Source organism: Sapajus apella, unplaced genomic scaffold, assembly GCF_009761245.1.
Source record: "Sapajus apella isolate SASKATOON/1434 unplaced genomic scaffold, GSC_monkey_1.0 scaffold37, whole genome shotgun sequence".
Classification (NCBI taxonomy): Eukaryota; Metazoa; Chordata; class Mammalia; order Primates; family Cebidae; genus Sapajus; species Sapajus apella.
Genome location: NW_022436977.1, coordinates 729,807 through 749,123, shown reverse-complemented (window position 1 = coordinate 749,123; position 19,317 = coordinate 729,807). Strand labels below are relative to the sequence as shown.

The 19,317-nt window shown below is 52.4% G+C and overlaps 1 protein-coding gene across 2 annotated transcripts in view; it reads right to left on the bottom strand.

The window, feature by feature from the left end:
- Nucleotides 1-2,502: 2,502 nt before the first annotated feature.
- The window catches only part of RBPMS2 (RNA binding protein, mRNA processing factor 2), a 36,388-nt gene continuing 19,573 nt past the window's right edge, over nt 2,503-19,317 (bottom strand). The window contains exons 2-8 of one of the 2 annotated variants that reach the window (XM_032297178.1): nt 13,644-13,721; nt 13,023-13,061; nt 12,093-12,155; nt 11,669-11,819; nt 11,075-11,223; nt 3,857-3,926; nt 2,503-3,601 (exon numbers count right to left, since the gene is read on the bottom strand). In XM_032297178.1, coding sequence (XP_032153069.1) covers nt 3,864-3,926; nt 11,075-11,223; nt 11,669-11,819; nt 12,093-12,155; nt 13,023-13,061; nt 13,644-13,721 — 543 coding nt within the window. In that variant the 3' untranslated portion in view covers nt 2,503-3,601; nt 3,857-3,863. Of the gene's footprint in view, nt 3,927-11,074; nt 11,224-11,668; nt 11,820-12,092; nt 12,156-13,022; nt 13,062-13,643; nt 13,722-19,317 lie in introns of both variants that reach the window. The other variant, XM_032297179.1, reaches the window with a different exon arrangement.

Genomic DNA, 19,317 nt, shown 5'->3' with positions numbered 1-19,317 from the left:
GCCAGGGTGACAAGCGCCATCTCTTTTGCTCTAGCCAGGGCATGGGGGGAGCAGGGGCTTCCCAGTGGCTCACGAGCATCTGTTTAGTACTAGCCTCACTAGTCTGCTTGTGGGGAGGGGGTTACATGGAAACACAGCCTTTTCTGCCAACAGGGAGATTTCATCGTTGCTGGGAAGGGACCCCCAAACCAAAAAGAACCCTGGTGGGGGTCAGGCATCGTGGCTCACGCCTGTAATCCTAGCACTTTGGGAGGCCAAGGCAGGCAAATCACCTGAGGATAGGAGTTCAAGACCAACCTAACCAACATGGAGAAACCCCATCTCTATTAAAAATACAAAATTAGCCAGGTGTGGTGGCGCATGCCTATAATCCCAGCTACTCGGGAGGCTGAGGCAGGAGAATCGCTTGAACCTGGGAGGTGGAGTTTATGGTGAGCCGAGATCCCAACGTTGCACTCCAGCCTGGGCAACAAGAGTGAAACTCCGTCTCAAAAGAAACAAAAATTAGCTGGGTATGGTGGGGCATGCCTGTAGTTCTAACTACTGGAGAGGGTGAGGCAGGAGAATGGCTTGAACCCAGGAGGAAGAGGTTGTAGTGAGCAGAGATCATGTCACTGCACTCCAGCCTGGGCAACAGAGAGAGACTCCATCATCTCAGGGTGCAGGGGCTGGGGGAAGAACCCTGGTGGTTCCGGATGCCTAACTCCCTTTCAGAAGGGAAATAACACTTTTATCTGCAATCAGCGATCAGGACTCAACACCTCTGGGAAGAACGATCTGCTTTCTGGAAAGAGCGCAGGACAGGGAATCAGGAAACAGCTGCTTCTGACCCCAGCCAGGGAGCCCTGAACTACTGGAGGCTCCTCAACCCACGTTCAGTCCAAACGTGACTGTCCACTAAGGCCTTTCTGCAGAGGCCGCACCCCGAGAAATGCCCCCAGTCCTGCTGAGAGCGCCCTCTAGAATGGCTGCAGGCCTCTCCTTCCCCAGCTCCTCCTCGCAGAACCAGGCCTGGGCCCTGCTCGCCAAAGTGTGAAGGAGGCCCCCCAGAGAAGCCGCAGGCACAGGGGCCTTTAAATTATGGAGCAGCTGTCTTAGCCCCTCTCAGAAAGGCCCGGGCGCCCTCGCTAAATAATTCACAACCTCAGGAAGACCCAGTGGTTCCTGACACAGACGAAGTAGGTCAGACCTCGGCTTGGCCCTGGGTGGGGGCCGCAGGGCTCGGAGCAGCTTCCCCAGTGGCACAGGCAGAGGCTGAAGGCTGGGCGGCTTTGCCAGCTGGTCCAATACTGTATCGAGGCAAAGAGCACAGCTCGGGAGACGAGTAACCTCCGACTCCTCCAGGCAGTCACACAGCCTCCCTCTGAGGTCCAGGTAACTTACCCACGGTTGCTTGCAGAGCCTGCTCCCGGCCAGGCTCCTCCTCCTCCTCCACCCTCACAGAAGCTGGGCCACACATGTCGCCAGCTGACACATTCACTAGCAGTGCCATCTTAGACCCAAGCCGACCAGTGCAGGACTGGGATTCAGGAGGGGGGTGAAGGTGGGGAGTGGTCACCCGAGGGGCAAGTGAGGAAGTGACCAGAGCCAGCCACAGCCACTTTAGTTTGACTCAGAGCAAGGCTGGGGCAACATCTACTGGGAGGGGGGTTCTGGGGCCCCTACCACCCCCCTTTTCCAGCCACGGCTTTGGGTCTCAGATGGGGTGGGGTGCAGGGTAGCTCTCCTAGGAGTGGATTTAAAAAAACAAACCGTTAAACCCTGAGTTCAGCGCACCAGCCCTCCAGTAAGAGCTGGAAAGGATTTCAAGCCACATCTTCACAGACAAGGAACCTGAGACCCCAAGTCACAAAAGGGAAGCCTCAGGGCCATGGCAGGCATTCCAGCTGGGCTCTGGGCACTGCACAGCCTCCCTGACCCTCACACCCATCTGCTCCTCCTGCTCAATCAGAGGAATGAGAGTTGCAGCCTGTAGACTACAGGGCAGATGAGGTTAACCCCTTCTGGGCAAAATTCCAGGTCCCAGCCTTCCCTCCAGCATAGCCTCGCAAAGGACAGACACCACCTGGCAGAGCCCAACAGCCCAAACCTCGGTCCTCTTGTACTAGAGCGAGGCTGGAAAAGACCACCGGCTGCGAAGGGTCAAGCTGAATGGGTCACAGCGCACCTAGAAAAGGAAGGTCCCACTGGGGGCCTTCTCTGGGTGCAGGGAGTGTCTCCCTACCCTGACAGCCTGGAAGTAAGAAAGTGAAACCCCAGCTGCTGGGCCCTTGGGCAAGTCACGTCCCCTAGGACTTTGTTTCTCAAGCTTACAAAAGAGGGAGGCAGAGGCAGGAGAGGCTAAGCGAGCCCCAGGGTCCTCTCCACCTTTACAGTCACAAGCCAGCTGCCAGCAGGCCAGGCCCACCTCACTTCCTTCCCCCGACTCCACATCTCTCCGGCACTGCCTTCCCAACGGCAGACTGCATCCTATGGAAGGGGGAAGCAAAGGCCAGAGAGCAGTCATCTTGATTTTGTTTTATTTTGCATTTCATATATTATCCAGTTTCACATTCTCACAGGATCAGCAATGACAACAGCCACCTCGGCTCCCGACTCTGAAATGGCCAGACGGTCACAGCTGCGGCTGACAGTAAAGCACTGATATGCTCAAAACAAAAAACATTGCACAATGTTTCCTTCATTTCATTTTCTTAAACAAATGCCTGACACAAAGGCTTACTGCTGAAGAATGGAAACCCTTTTCTTCTTCATGCCTCAAACTAAACATTAAACTTATCTGACAGGGCGAACGAGGTCCCTTTAATAATTAATGGTACACACATGAAAAATCCTTTATGATGCATAAATATTTTGTTACACAGGGTACAAAAATACTTTTCACGGTTTGGTTGGTTTCGAGGTTTGGAAGAAACGCGGAGCAGCGGCGGGCGGGGTGCGTTGTGGAGAGGTGAACAGGATGGGCAGAGGAGGCTGGTCCAAGAAGACAGCAACAGAGGAGGAGCCCAGTGTGAAATGAAAAAGCAAACCCCATCTATCTGCTGGGTGGAGGTGGGAGCTGAGCCTGGAAGCGCATGGGGCCACAGGGCTCTGGGCCTCCCTGAAGCGGGGTGGGTGCAGGGGCAGGGTGAGGAGGGGCCAGGCAGGATGAACCACTGGGGGCCAGGACCTGTCGCTATGGTGACAGTGTGAAAACAAACTGTACACTCACATATACACAAGTGTAAGTGTCTTCATTCATGCCAGAAAACATGCAAAATTAAACGCCTCGCTTCCTCGAGGAGGAGCTACAGAAGCAAGTTTGGGCGGGAGGTCAGGCCTTGCTGGGTCCCAGTGAGGCCTCTGAGCTCGGTCTGGATGCCCCAGCAAGAAGGTCCCTAAATCCTCCTGGGAGGCATTGGAGAAAGGCTTGAGGGTGCAGAACAGGGCTGAGGAAGGGGAGGGAGGGGAACAGGAAGCAGTCCACTGAATCAGGCTTAGGATTCACAGTCTCTGGAGGGCAGCAGCAGCTCTGTACAGGCCACCCGGGGGCGGTGGGAGCTCAGGGCGCCTGTCCCAGTACCACATTAGATTCCCAGAACCAACTCCCCGGTGACCAGACCTGGAGGGAGGGAGAGAGGCAGCCATGAGCAGAGGCGCAGCACTGGAGCCAAAGCCAGGCCTTCCTTTGGTGAGGGGCTGTACAAGTGGATGGCCTGCAGTCACAGACAGAAGGAAAAACCAGCCTGACGCACCCGTGACCAAGCTCTGGGCTCGGCTAAGCTCTCAAGACCCGGGCAGAGGGAGGAACTCCAGCCCTGCAGGGAGCCGGAGTTGAGGAGGACACTTGTCCTGGGCCTCTGGGGCCAACACTTACTGAAGAACTAACAGAACTGACGGTACTTCCATCCTTGCTGGGTGGTGTCAGAGGAAGGGTACCAGCGCACCTGCAAGAGAAGCCAATGTCAGGAAGCCAGCTGTGCACCCCTTCACTCAAGAGGAAACCTGGGAACCATGGCCGTCGGTGTCCCCACTGGAGTCCTAGTTCTGTCACTGACTGTCTGGCAGACGTTGGGCCAGTTACTCACCTTTTTTTTTTTTTTTTTTGAGACGGAGTTTCACTCTTGTTACCCAGGCTGGAGTGCAATGGCGCGATCTCAGCTCACCGCAACCTCCGCCTCCTGGGTTCAGGCAATTCTCCTGCCTCAGCCTCCTGAGCAGGTGGGATTACAGGCAGGCGCCACCATGCCCAGCTAATTTTATGTATTTTTAGTAGAGATGGGGTTTCACCATGTTGACCAGGATGGTCTCGATCTCTTGACCTCGTGGTCCACCCGCCTCGGCCTCCCAAAGTGCTGGGATTACAGGCGTGAGCCACCGCACCAGGCAGTTACTCACCTTTAAGCACGTTTCTCCATTAGGAAAGTGAGAGAGCACTGCCTGATGTGCCTCCTCTGCAGGACACCAATTCCAGCAAGAGAAGGTTATGCAGGCATTTCATACCCCACTAAGCCCAATTCAAATGGGCCACACTATGCTGGCAGGAGTCCTGGCAGGCGGGGGCAGTGGTGCTAGCAACCCACCCTTCCCCTTTACTGATAGACCACGGAATTCTAACGTTAGGAAGAGAATGAGCCTCGTACATTTTTTGTTTGACTTCTTTGAGTCTCAGTGTCCTCACCCAGCTATAGGACAGAAATTAAAAAGTCATAGTGGTTGTGAGGATCAGGTAAGACAGGATGTAAAGATACAGTAAGGCCGGGTGCGGTGGCTCACGCCTATAATCACAGCACTTTGGGAGGCCAAGGTAGGAGGATCACAAGGTTAGGAGTTCAAGGCCAGTCTGAGCAACATGGTGAAATTCCATCTCTACTAAAAATACAAAAAGAATTAGCCGGGTGTAGTGGTGTGCACCTATAATCTCAACTACTCAGGAAGCTGAGGTAGGAGAAGTGCTTGAACCCAGGAGGCGGAGGTTGAAGTAAGCTGAGATCATGCCACTACACTCCATCCTAGGTGACATAGGGAGACTCCATCTCAAAAAAAAAAAGATACTGTAAGGACCGGGTGCAGTGGCACACACCTGTAATCCCAACACTTCGGGAAGCTGAAGAGGGAGGATCACATGAGGCCCAGGAGTTCAAGACCAACCTGGGCAACATTAGTGAGACCCTGTCTCTATTAAACAACACAAAACCCATGTAGACCCCAAGGGTAGAGCTCTCCAATGTTGGTCCTGATTCTTCAGAGAAGCCATGGATGAGACCCAGCCGAGGCTCCCTTGTTTTGACCTTTCCAGCCCTGCTGTGCCTGCCCTCCATTACAAGCTCCTTAAGTCTAGAAGTCTGCAAACTCAGGTGGGTGGAAGCTATCTGAGATCATCCTCACCAGTGCCTGGAAGCTGCCTAAGCCCTGGCACTTGCCAGAAGGCCCCACAGAGCAGTCACCCCAAAGCTGGGTTCCCAGAAACTGGTCAAGAAAATGGCACACTCCCTCCTCCCCATGGGCTGATCATCTCGAAGGGAAGTATGCTGACTGCCAAGACCTCAGGGAAGGCCACCTGCCCCAGTTACGCACAGTGAAGCATGTCTGCCTCAGCCTGACCCAGGATCGCCGGGGAAAGGGTGGGGGCAGGACAACACAGGTCCTTGACTTGGGGTCTGGGAATGAGCACCCTGGAAGGGGAGCTGGAGTCGCCACTAGGAAGGGAGGGGGCAGCACACTAGCATGTGGGAGGAAAGGAGTAGAAGCTGGGCCTGCAGACAGCTCCCTTGAGGTTGGAGCAGGCAGACCCAGTTACCCACTTGGCTGCTGGGAACTCCTGCTTCCTGGGTGAGCCATGCCAGGCCATCTCGGGGCTGACAGAAGCTTCCCAAGAACTGGTTCATGTCCCCCACAAATTCTAGGTCCTGTTTTGTACAGGGCAGAATTCCAGCCACTACCTCCTCCCAGGAGCTCAGCAGGAAGCTAGAAGCCTGGCTGGACACTAGAACTTATTCCACAAGAGACAGACACATGAGGAGATCAGCAATGCTGCTACCGAAAAGCTGGTGGTTGGCACCAGCCCAGGGAGCCCCTTAGTGGGCCCAGACCACCGCCCTTCATGTGGCCTCCAGCTGGTGCAGCCCCACAGCAAGAAATGCCTGACGGGCTGGGTGTCCCACAGGGCCAGACAAGGGGACGACAGAGTGGGAGGAGCTCTGGAGGCCTGCAACCCACCCTCTTTCACCACTGGGAATCTGAGGCCTTGAATGACTGCGTAAGGCCGCCTCCAGAGAATCTGCTGGATCCTGCCTTACCCTCTAGCTACAAGGTGCTGGGACTCCTGCTTCCAAAGCAGCGACTTTCCCTCCAGCCTGAGAGGAGTCACGTGACTCCTTAGGGAGAAAGTAGAGAAAAGCTCCCATTTATGGGCTTGGGTCAGCCGTGCCACTGAAGCAGACAGAACGCACTAGAGTGGCTGCTTTTCCACTTCCTTCGGTTGTCCAGCATAGGGCAGCGGCCTGGGTCCTCTAGAAGCCACACAGTCCCTTCCTAGATTTTTTCTTTCTGCTCCAGCTCAGAAGAGGAGACCCCCAGCAGGGGCTGGGCCAGCAAGAAGAGGCACCCGCAGTGTCCTTTCAGGGCCTCCAGCTGTGCACAGGGGGAGCCGGGGCTCCTGAGAGTCCACCCAACAGGCTTCAGAGACCAGGCTCCCAGAGGGCTCCTTCAAAACAAAGAGCAGAGGATGCAAAGGCAACCCTCTCTCAGACCGTGGGACTGACCAGCTGAGAAGATATACCAGAGAGCAAGCAACAGGATGAACCTACATGAGAATAAATATAAGGCCAGGCGCGATGGCTCACGCCTTAATCCCAGCACTCTGGGAGGCAGAGGTGGGGGGATCTCTTGAGCCCGGAAATTTGAGACCGGTATAGCCAACATGACAAAACCCCATCTCTACAAAAAATACAGAAATTAGCTGGGCATGGTAGCACACACCTGTAATCCCAGCAATTTGGGAGGCTGAGGCAGGAGGGTCACACTTGAGTCCAGGAGACAGAGATTACAAAAAGCTAAGATGACACCACTGCACTCTAGCCTGGGCAATGGAGCGAGACCTTGTCTCAAAAAAAAAACAACTAAAACTAAAAAAGATATATAAGCAACCAAAAATATGGAAGCCTCACTCATCTGAAATTAAAACAGTATTTAGCCCAGATTGGTAAGTCTACACTTTGACCTTGTCATAGTTCTAGGAATTTATCACAAAGAAAACAAAACAGAAGACGTGCCCAGAGAAGTACGCACAAGGACATCCATTGTTGTATAGCTATCAATAGCAAATACTGCGTAAACAAACCAACTTACCATCTACAGGGAGCTGGACACATTTGTGCAATGGTGTACTGGCCAGGCATCCAAAACGCAGAGCTACACTTACTAATATATACATGTATTTTAAAGTCTTACTATTTAAGGTTTTTTCCTTTTTTGAGATGGAGTCTCACTCTGTCACCCAGGCTGGAGAGCAGTGGCACTATGTCAGCTCACCACAACCTCTGCCTACCGGGTTCAAGCAATTCCCCTGCCTCAGCCTCCTGAGTAGCTAGGATGATAGGTGCCTACCACCACACCCGGCTAATTTTTCTACTTTTTAGTAGAGATGGGGTTTCGCCATGTTGGCCAGGCTGGTCTTCAACTCCTGACCTCAGGTGATCTGCCCACCTCGGCCTCCCAAAGTACTGGTATTACAGACATGAGCCACTGCGCCAGGCCCTCTAATATTTAAAAGATTAAATAAGTCATATAATTTTTCTAAGATTCATACATATGGATTTACTCACACACCTGCTCCAAACTACCTATCAAAGTGAAGAATTAAAAGTACAGGTTTTTTGGGGATTGGATGATAAGCCAAAGAGAACTTCGTGTTTTATTTTATAAATAAAGATATGCTAATATAATAATAGCAACTGCTCATGAAGCATTTTCCATGCACCAGATGCTGTTCTAGGTAGATTTCATATACTAAATGCATTTAATCTTCACAAAAACCCTATGAAGTAGACGCTATTATCATCTCCATTATATAGATAAGAAAATAGAGGCAAGGGAGTTTATGTAACCTTAAGGTCACTCACTGGTAAATGGCTGAACCAGTTTAAGGGGGAGAAAAGAGTCATGGAAGATCCCCATATCCTCAGGTTGGAATGGAAAATGAAATCCAGTCTGGGAGGTCCCTGGGATGCAATAGGACACCGAGAAGTCCTGCTTTCAGGCCACCATTTTTCTATGCTAAACTCCACTGGGCTTGCCATCCACAGTTGCTTTTGTGCCTCACCCTCTTAAAGGGGAAGATTCTAACAAGAAGGTTAGAAGGCCAGGCAAGGTGGCTTCATGCCAAGACAGTGCAGGACTTAACAATCTCCAGGCCCCTCCTGTAGGTCTGGTCTCTGCAGCCACATAGCTATGGAGGCCTGGGCTCAGGCTGGGCTACCGGCAAAGGGCATGCAGCTGCAGTAGAGAATGGAGGGGCACTCGCTTTCATCCCCTTGTCTTTTAGCTGCTACCTCCTCTTGAAGGTACCTCCTTGCCCTCAGGCACAGAAAAACTCAGTCCTTCTGTTGGTCCTTTAGGTTCAGAACAATCCGCTTAAGATCAACTGTATCCATACTTCCTTTATTTAGACACTTTTAACCTCCATCTCTGGGGCAGCACTGTCAGAGGTCAAGGAGTGGGGCTGTTGGAAGGAAAAAATAAATTTTTTTTTTCGAGGCAGAGTTTCACTCTTATTGCCCAAGCTGGAGTGGAATGGCGCGATCTCGGCTCACCACAACCTCTGCCTCCCAGGTTCAAGAGATTCTCCTGCCTCAGCCTCCCGAGTAGCTGGGACTACAGGTATGCGTCACCACGCTTGGCTAATTTTTTTGTATTTTTAGTACAGACAGGGTTTCACCATGTTGGCCAGGATGGACTCAATCTCCTGACCTCGTGATCCACCCACGTCAGCCTCTGAAAGTGCTGGGATTACAGGCGTGAGCCACTTCGCCCAGCCTGTTTTCACTATGGAGGAAATGGCTGCCCAGAGAGTTTGGGTAACAAGCACAGAACAAATGACTCCCTGGTCTAATCTCTTCCCATTAGCCTGCCTCCCCAAAACACCACTATCCTTTGGGGTGAGTGGCCTCTATCCCAGTCCCTGTCCAAGGAAGGCCAGAAAGCAGGAACTCAGGAACAAAGATGCCTCCAGTCTCAGAGAAGACTAAGGGGACCCATACAATAGTGATATTAAGTAACAATCATGATCACCTGCACTTCCACAGCACTTCCTCCATGCCATCACGCTAACAACACACCTATCAAGTAGGCACTATTATCACTTTACAGAAACACAGAGACAGTAGGTAACACATCCAACATCCCACAGCTGTTGAGAACCAGGATTTGGGCCAGAGTTGGACAGCTGCAGAGTATGGATGAGGTGGGAGAAAACTGTGGGAGGGAAGCCAACAGAGGAAGGAGGCCTGTGGCGTGGAGCTCAGGGCCAGAGAGCAGCGCTACCCCCAGAAGGTTGGACAGAGGTGCCCTTTCTGATTCATTCGATGAACACATTGTCCCTGGCTCCCAACCTCTGTCACAGCCTAGCAACTCAGAGGATGGGGCAGAACCTCTCCACCTGATCTGCTCTATGCCTCTCATTTTACAGATGGGGACACAGAGGACCAGAGGTGAGGATCATGTAGCTAATTGGTGCCAAAGCTGGGATCAAAAGTGAGGAGCCCGGTGAGGTGGGAGCCTGTGATTCCTTCCAGTGCCTCCCAGGGCCTTGCAGTTAAGCCTGCCCGCTTGACCTGAAGCATCAGGTAACTGCCCAGGTCAGAGTGGACAGGATGGGCTTCCCTGCTGCCCACTCTATTCCGGCCACAGAACCCAGTTTGCAGTAAATACCCAACAATTCCCTCCAGGAGAAGGTCTTTACCACCTTCCTTATCCTCTGATCAATTTTCCAGCTATTTGTGGTGCTTGGCTGGAGAAGAGTACCAAGGTTACCTGTGATTCTGCCCTCAGTACAACTGAACGTCGTGAGGCCTTCCTGCTCCCCAGCCAGGTCCCAGCAGCCTTGATTCTCTTCCTCACAGCAGCACAGCACGCCCTGACCGGGCCGCTCTTCCTGGGATCAGCACTCATCACCTGGCTGGTCAGAGGCTGAGGTGGGCTCGAGAGTGCCCTCCAGCCCCTTCCTATGGCTACCTGGCCCCATTCTGTCACTGCCACTGTGAGGCACCATCCCCGCTCCCTGACAAACACACAGTGGGATGAGACCTCCCCTGCAGTGTGCTACAGTGACCTGCACTTATGGCAGAGTCAGACCAGAGGAAGTGCCTGCATGGCCAGGGGAGGGCCTAACCCCCTGCCTGCCCCTTGGGCACCCAGATCAGCACCCCACACAGAACCCTCCCCGCCCAGCTCTAACAGCCCTGACTCTCCACAGAAGCATTCGCTCCCTGCTTCCTGCCCAGCACAGGTTCACAGTGGACGGTGTCCAGCCTTCATGGAAGCAAGCGCCAATGCTCAGTGAGCTCTCTGGGTGCTCCAGGTTCCATCCTGGCACTCACTGGTCACTTTATCTTGACGTCTAACTTTCACAATTCCCTGATGCAGATTATATGATCATTCTCATTTTCCAGATAATTAAAAAAAAAAAAAAATCAAGGCACAGCAATCTTTAAGAGCGTGACGAAAGGGACAGGAAGGGGCAGAGGCAAGTGCTCTGGCTGCGGCGACCATACCAAGGTTAGGACTGGAGTCAAGGTCCCATGACCATGGGAGAACACAGTTGGTACCTGGGCAGGAGTGCTCGGGGCTGGAGAACTGCAGCTGGGCTGCCTGGCATCCTCCATGGGAATTTGTGGGTTATCTTCTCCCTTCCTGTCAGATCCTAAAGCCAGGGGCAGGGATACATAGGTCCCTGGGGTCTGGGCTTTCAAACCATCGAGGAAGACAAGAGTTCTGCTGCAGCTCTGAGACAGCAGCATCTGAGCGGCCAGGCAGCACAAAGTCTGGCCAGCTTGGAGCCCTCGTTCTTCACCCTCCCCAACCCTAAGGGGCTTACCTGAGCATGGAGGGCAGCAGCGGCGGCAGTGGCAGCTGGGTAGGTGAACGCCGCATGGGAGATGGCTGGGGTCAGCTCTGTGGTGTACAAAGGGTAGGGGGCCCAGGCCTCTGGGGATGCAGGGATCAGAGCAGCCCCCATCAGGTCATCTACAACAGGAGACAACGGCCTCCATCATCAGAACACTCGCCTCCCCTTCCAAACAGAGAAGGGAACCCAACACTATGGCTGAGCCATACGCCCTACAGTGAGGCCAGGCCACCCCCAACCACTGAGGACCCCGAGACCAGGCAAGGAAGCCACGTTAAATTGGCCTGTCATGGTGCACATCCCGCCTGCTTCAACAAGTTGTCAGGCAGGCCTCAGCCCGTCTCAAATGAGAAATCAGAGAAGGCTTCAGGGAAGCTAGGAGCCCTGGAAGCTCAGAAGCTCGAGGAAGGCTGTGGGGGAGGGAAGAAAACCAGGTGTCTCAAAAGATGGTGGCCACAGACATTTTAAAAAGCCTCCTGGAAAAGGGGCTTCCCTCTGTAAGAGTCTGCAAGTCTGCCCCGAATGCACCTCCATGAGGCCCTGCCAGCTCGGAGTGCCACTCACAGGGGTCCCGTGCAATGAAGTGTGCTCCTAGGGCGGGATGCATGTTGCTAGGATTTGGAGTCGCCATTAGCTTGCTTTTGGCCATCTTGGTGTTGGCTTTGGCAAACTCTAGCCTCAGGGTCTGTGGGTTCTCAGGATCGAAGCGAATACCCTACATGGGTAGAGAAGAGAAGAGAAAGGCTTACTCTGGAGGACCCAGAGTGTTAATGGCAGTTAAGGGCCCTATAAACAAGCTCACCTGGAAGACTTGCCCACACAGCGGCTAAGGCAGAGGAAAGGCTGCGCAGGCCTTGAGTAATGGCGTTTGGCAGAGACAGTGCCACCAAGGACTCTGCCCAGGGATGGCTGGGAAATAAGCTACATCTGCACACCCATTGCCTAAGAGGTCTGAGGGTCAGAGAAGACCTGTCCTCCTCCTACTCACGTTCAACGCATTCTTGGCTGCTTCTGCTCCTGCCCGGCTGTCAAAGATCACAAAACCAACAGGCTAGTAGGAAAAAGAGAGAACACCCTTACAACTCTCCCAGCATCCCACCCCTCCCTCCAAAACAAAATGAAACAAAGAGTATCACCTATGTGGAAACAGTATTTGCCTTGCTATGAGAAGAGAATACAGAAGGAAAAAAGCCCCCAAAACTCCAGCCCATGTTCACTGGAACAGCAGCTTGATGTGCGCCAAAAGTCCAGTCTCATTCTCTGGTAACACCCGGTGGGAAGTGACACCAGCAGAGCTTAATTCCACCGAATTAAACATCGCCCTTTTAGTAAGAGTTTTTTTTTTTTTTTACTTTTATTTTTTAAAGACAGGGTTTCACCATGTTGGCCAGGCTGTTCTTGAACTCCTGACCTCAGGTGATCTGCCCGCCTTGGCCTCCCATAGTGCTGATACAGGCATGAGCCACCACGCCCAGCCAAAGTTTTTTTTTTTTTTAATGCATGCAGATAACTAAAAGTAAGTCTCAGTGTTTTCCACAGCAAGACAGTGGACTGCAATGTACCAAGGGCATGGAAGGCTCCAGGTCAATCAAGGAGCAACAGGTTGAAAACGGCTCCAACTTCATTTTCCAAGGATCAGTCTAGACCCGAAATAGCCCCTGAAGGCTGGCGGGCCTTGGCCTCCTTGTATCAAAAGCTAGAGCTCAGCTACCTGCTCTACTGTCCTCAGCCAGCAGGGCAAGCAGTGGCTTCCAGATTCCTAAGAAGCAGACAGGGAGGACCAGTAGCTGGCCGGTAAAGAAGCGCTGGGACAGCAGGGAGCAAGTCTCTACCGCTGGATGCCTCTAGATTAGGGAAAGGTTCCAATCTCAGCAGTCAGTCTGGGCTGGGAGGAAGAAAACCCCAGGAGAGAAATTACCTGTCTCGCGGTGAGCTTGATCAGGGACCCTTCATACCCCTGCAGAGAGAGGTGGCTGTTACTGGGGAAGGTCAGAAGTGTGTGTTGTGCTAACCCAGCACTGCCACCTCATCAGCCCCTTTCCCAGGCATCCCCTGAATCATTCTCACACCCTTCTCCCCGTCAACAACAACCCACCCTGACCTCCACCACTGCCAAGTGTCATCCACCGCCCTGTATTCTGAATCACATGGTCTAGCACGTGGGGTGGGCAGCATGCAGCAGCGCTCATCACTTCAGGCAGAAATTCCCATTTGCTCCACTAACTCGTGACCTGAGAGCATAGACCTTACAAGTTTTCTCATCTGCAAACTGAAAAGGCTACACTGAATCTCAAATATTCTTTATACGATCACATGTGTTTAAAGATTCTCACTGTCTTCCATTTAACCAGTGAGGAAACGGATTCTCAGAAGGCAGCACAGGAATTCACAGAACCAGGAAAGAGGGGTGCAGCTGCCCCCACAGCCTCTACCACACCTTCCCGCATGATCCTGCTGCCTGGCCCCAGCCCAAGATTCACTCCTGCTGCTTCTACAGGGTCCCAGGCTCTACCCAGTGGGTGGCCAGGTCCTGACTCACCTTGAACGGCCGGAAGAGCAAGTACAGTTCTCTGGGTTTAATGTCCACAGGGAGGCCGCTGACAAACAGTGTCCGGACCTGGGGACATAGACCAGTGATCAGGGCCAGGCTGCCCAAGACAAACAGGGATGACAACAGCTCTTCCTTCAGGCAGGCAACTGGGATTCTTCTAAAGCTTCGGGAACTCAGTCTTTCCTGGGCCTCCTTGGACACCGAGGCAAATTAGCAGTTTTACAGCACTGAATTTCTCAAAGCGCTTTCCCTTCTCTGGGTTCATCCCAGGGGCATCATGCAGCTCTGCCAGATGCCTCTGCACACAGACTGAGTCTGCAGAAAGAAAGCCCTGTTCAATAAGGGTACAAACCCAGCCCAGCATGACTTTTTTTTTTTTTTTTTTTGAGACAGAGTCTCACTCTGTTACCTAGGCTGGAGTGCAGTGGCGTGATATCAGCTCACTGTAACCTCTGCCTCCCAGGTCCAAGAGATTCTCCTGGCTCAGCCTCCCAGGTAGCTGGGATTACAGAGGTACGTCACCACGCCTGGCCAATCAGCATGCCTTTTCAAACCAAAGCCTCCTCTAAGAATTTGAAGAAAGATACAGTGCCTAACCCCCTAAAAATGTACATATAAAAAAATATCTTTTTTTTTTTTTTATCCATTGTGTTACTGGCCCCTCAGACAAAAAAGTATCTGTTTTTTTAGATGATACCCATGGCGTCCCGGGAGACAGTCTCCAGTCTGGTCTGAGGAGAGGCAAAGATGTAAAGGAAACAGAGTCCTATGCCCACTAGGCACTGCAGTGATTTCAACAGAGGGCTGGGAACTTTCTCATCCATCTCCTGCTCCTACATGAGATGTGAGCTCTTCAACGGCAAGGAACACCTTGTACTCCTGCCTCCCTCCCTGCTGCTAGCAGGGTGATGGGAGTAAATGTTGACTGAACAGGGGAATGGGTAAGGAGTCAGAACCATTATGCTGAGTTTCAAAGAACAAGCAAGATCTTGCCAGCTTCAGGCTGTGAGATGGGATTTTTTTTTTGAGATGGAGTCTCACTCTGTCACCCGGGCTAGAGTGTAGCGGTGCAATCTCAGCTCACTGCAACCTCTCCCTCCCCAGTTCAAGTGATTCTCCCACCTCAGCCTCCCAAGTAGCTGGGATTAAAGGCATGCGCCACCATGCCCAGCTAATTTTTTGTGTTTTTAGTAGAGACAGGGTTTCACCACATAGGCCAGGCTGGTCTTGAACTCCTGATCTCAAGTGGGATCTGGCCACCTCAGCTGGACTGATGCTGTGAGTTTCGAGCCTCACCCCCAACATGGTTACAAGCCAGGTCTAAACACCAGGTGTCCATCCTGTGACTGCAGTCACTGCTGCTATTTAAATGCTGCTGGCACCCGAGGCTAAACTAGCAAGCCCCGATCGGCCAAAAATTGTGATGGGGGAAGGGATATTTTCCATAGCTTGGATCCATTAAAACACTTTTTGAAACTGTGGCTTCCTGAATAATGAACAGTATGGCCAGGCGCAGTGGCTTCACATTTTGGGAAGCAGAGGCCAGCGGATCGCTTGAGATCAGGAGTTCAAGATCAGCCTGGCCAGCATGGTGAAACCCCATCTCTACAAAAATACAAAAATTAGCCAGGTGTTGTGGCAGGCCCCTGTAATCACAGCTACTCAGGAAGCTGAGGCAGGATAATCGCTTGAACCCATGAGGTGGAGGTTGCAGTGAGCCGAGATTGTACCATTGCACTCCAGCCTGGGCAACAGAGCAAGACTCTATCTCAAAAAAAGAAAAAAAATGTGAACAAGCAGAGTGTCCCTACACACTTGACTCCCGCTCTGGGCCACATCTCTTCCTGCTAAGCCAAGCACAGGTCTTCTGAACTGACCACTGCAGATTTTAGAAGTTCACATGCCTCACCCCATCACACGGCTACTCTTGAAAGCATTTAGTTGCCCTAGAGTGGGCCACATCCCCTTCTTGAGAGGTACCAAAGAACCAAAGAACTTGCTCCATGCTCTAATGATGGCTCGCTGGCCCCAGTCAACAGCCTTTCTGAGACAATGGCTTTGATCAGTGGCTTGTATTAGGAAGCTAGAGCAGTATTAGACAAAACTGCTCTCAACGCACCCAGAGAATTCAACAGGGCCAAGAATGTAAAGGAAACCAGCCAGGATAGCTGCTGGTTACTGGTGTTACCACTCCCATCCACGCAAGAATGACTCCCAGCCATGATGAAAACAAACTTCTCTCATCTGAGCTTTTGCCAAGCACAGCCAGCAGAATCTCGGACCACTTGGGACACATCTTCCCCCTTGAGACATGTCTTTCCCTCAGCAGAGGTGCTGCTATGCCAGCCTCTGTGCCCAGGGCCTGGGGTGATGGCACCTCACACCTCACTGCCCTGGCAGCCCATGCTCTGCATACACACCACTCCAATCCTGCCTTGTTGTTGGCAGCATCTGGGGATCCAAACAGCCAAGGCTCCAGGATGGGCCAAATTGAGCTCCTGGACCCGAACCCAGCAGGCCTCTCTGCTCTTTGATGTAAGGGTCTCAAACTGTGCATATAAATCCCCAAGCGGAATTGACTTGCCCAAGGTCACACAGCTTGTTCTTTAAAGACAGCAGACCTAGAGCTCAAAACGCAGGCCTCAGCCAGGCACGGCGGCTCACGGCTGTAATCCCAGCACTTTGGGAGGCCAAGGCAGGCAGATCATGAGGTAAGGCGTTCGAGACCAGCCTGGCCCACTCAGTGAAATTCTGCCTCTACTAAAAAAAAAAAAAAAAAAATTAACCAGGTGTGGTGGCCCATGCCTACAGTCCCAGCTATTCAGGAGGCTGAGGTAGGAGAATCCCTTGAACCCAGGAGGCAGAGGTTGCGGTGAGTCAAGATCACACCATTGCATTCCAGCCTGGGCAACAGAGTGAGACTTCATCTTAAAAAAAGGCCGGGCGCAGTGGCTCACGCCTGTGATCCCAGCACTTTGGGAGGCTGAGGCAGGTGGATCATCTGAAGTCAGGAGTTCAAGACCAGCCTGGCCAACATGGAAAAACCCCATCTCTGCTAAAAATATAAAATTAGCTGGGCCTATTAGCACATGCCTATAATCCCAACTACTCAGGAGGCTGAGGCAGGAGAATTGCTTGAACCTGGGAGGTGGAGGTTGTGGTAGGCAGAGATTATGCCATTGCATGCCAGCCTGGGCCACAAGAGCAAAACTCCATCTCCAAAAAAAAAAAGATGCTGTACTGAGTTATTATAGTGCCACTACACTCCAGTTTGGGAGACAGAGCAAGACTCCATTTCCAGAAAAAAAAAAAAAAGTGGGTGGGGGGCACAGCAGCTCACATCTGTAATCCCAACACTTTGGGAAAGGCCAAGGTGGGCAGATCACCTGAGGTCAGGAGTTAAAGACCAGCCTGAACAACATGGAGAAACCCTGTCTCTACCAAAAATACAAAATTAGTGAAGTTAGTGGCACGTGGTGGTGCATGCCTGTAATCTCAGCTACTCAGAAGGCTGAGGCAGGAGAATTGCTTGAACCCGGGGGGTGGAGGGTGTGGTAAACTGAGATCACACCGTTGCACTCCAGCCTGGCAACAGGGGGAGACTCTGTCCCCCCCAAAAAAAAAAAACCAGGCTGGGCGCAGTGGCTCATGGGCTGGGTGTGGTGGCTCACGCCTATAATCCCAGCACTTTGGGAGGCCGAGGCGGGTAGATCATGAGGTCAAGAGATGGAGACCATCCTGGTCAACATGGTGAAACCCCATCTCTACTAAAAATACAAAAATTAGCTGGGCGTGGTGGTGTGCACCTGTAATCCCAATTACTTGGGAGGCTGAGGCAGGAGAATTGCTTGAGCCCAGGAGACGGAGGTTGCAATGGGCCGAGATCGCGCCATTGCACTCCAGCCTGGGTAACAACAGCGAAACTCCATCTCAAAAAAAAAAAAAAAAAAAGCTACCCAGGTCTCCCTACTATACACAGCCTGGCAAAGGTGATGCATGTCTTTGGGTGCTGCAAAAGGACAATAGGATCTGAGCACCTAACCCTCTGGGTAGCTCAGGGTCTCTCCCCAACACCTCACCCCCAGAGAATAAGCCAAAAGAGGACAGCTGCCATTGCCCTGGATGGAGGAACCTAGATCAATCAGTACCACTCCCCTCTCTCCTCTTGGTCCTCTGCAGGAAGGCAGGATATGGTTTGGGTCAAAGATCCAGACCAGAGGAGCCCCACAGAAACCTTTGCTTCAGTTTTCCCCAGGGGCCACACATTTCACCCGGGCTAATTTTAAACCCTCCCTCAAACAGCTCCTTTCTGGCCAGTTCTCCCCAGAGGTCTCTTAAACAGAAAGTTCTCAGCATAGATTTCCTGCTTGGGGTGGGGTGAGTATAGGGGCTGTTTCCTCATCCCAGCTAGACTCATTTCCAGGATTCCTTCTGGGCTCCATGACCCTTTTCCTCAGGGTTCCATCTTTCAGGTTCTAAAGAATCTAAAAGGCTACCCCACAGCTCCCATCCTGTCCCTGGCCACCTCTCAGGTGGTCAAAGGAATCACGGATGAGCTGGTGGGTCCCTGTCTGCCTGAGCACAGAAGCTCTGTGGGGAGCAGTCTGGGAGGCTAAATAACAGAGAGTGTGATCCCCAAACACCTGCCTTGGTTCCTACTCGATTCCAGCCACCCCAACAGATGACATCCCCAAGCCCATCTTACCAACAGGGAAACTGAGACCCAGAAAAAAACTTGGTAATTTGTCAACGGCATGCAGCTGAGTTCACAGAGGAGCAGGGCTCCTGAGACCAGGCCACCCAACTCTGCTGTCTGTGATGGCAGAGGGGGCTGTATGGGGCAGCCTCCTCAGCCTCATGGGTAAGTGCTGGCATCCATCCAATCAGTAGTTAGTCCCTTCCTATGACACTTGTTTAGGATGACAGCCACACCAGAGTGAGCAGGGTAGAAAAAGGGGAAATTGGTAAACCAAGAGCAGGGGAAGCATGGGCTCTGCAAGCCAACCAGCCACAGGTTAAGGACAAGCGGTTCCCAAGCTACCCAACGCCTGCTTCCATCAGGCCCACCTAGCCGATCCCCTCCAGGGCCCCGACAAGCATCCACAAAGCTGCCTGCACTGCCCCTGCGGCTCACCCCTTCCTGACTCCTTAACTACAGGCATCCAGCCTTCAGGTCTTTCTGGCTTCCTCACTCTCTTTTCCTTCCTCTAAAGTCTCGCTGTGGCCATTAGGACCCCTTGCCTTATAGTTCCCAGCAGTCTGAGCTTATGCCTCACCTTGATTACAGAAAGCCCTAGAGACAGGAGCCAAGCCTCAAAACGTTTCCATCTCCCAAAAGTGCCTAGAGTCAGGCCTCAGCACTGGAGACCTACCTCATCTCTCCACACCTCAGCCCCTGCAGAGAAGAAACTCAAAGCCAGAGACCAGATGTGGTCCAACATGGCAGAATGGCAGAGGGGGACAGGTGTGGTGGCTCACACCTGTAATCCCAGCATTTTGGGAGGCTGAGGCGAGTGGGTCACTTGAGGTCAGGAGTTTGAGACCAGCCTGGCGAACATGGTAAAACCCCATCTCTACTAAAAATACAAAGTTAGCTGGGCGTGGTGGCACTTTCCTGTAGTCCCAGCTACTTAGGAGGCTGAGGCAAAAGGATCACTTGAAC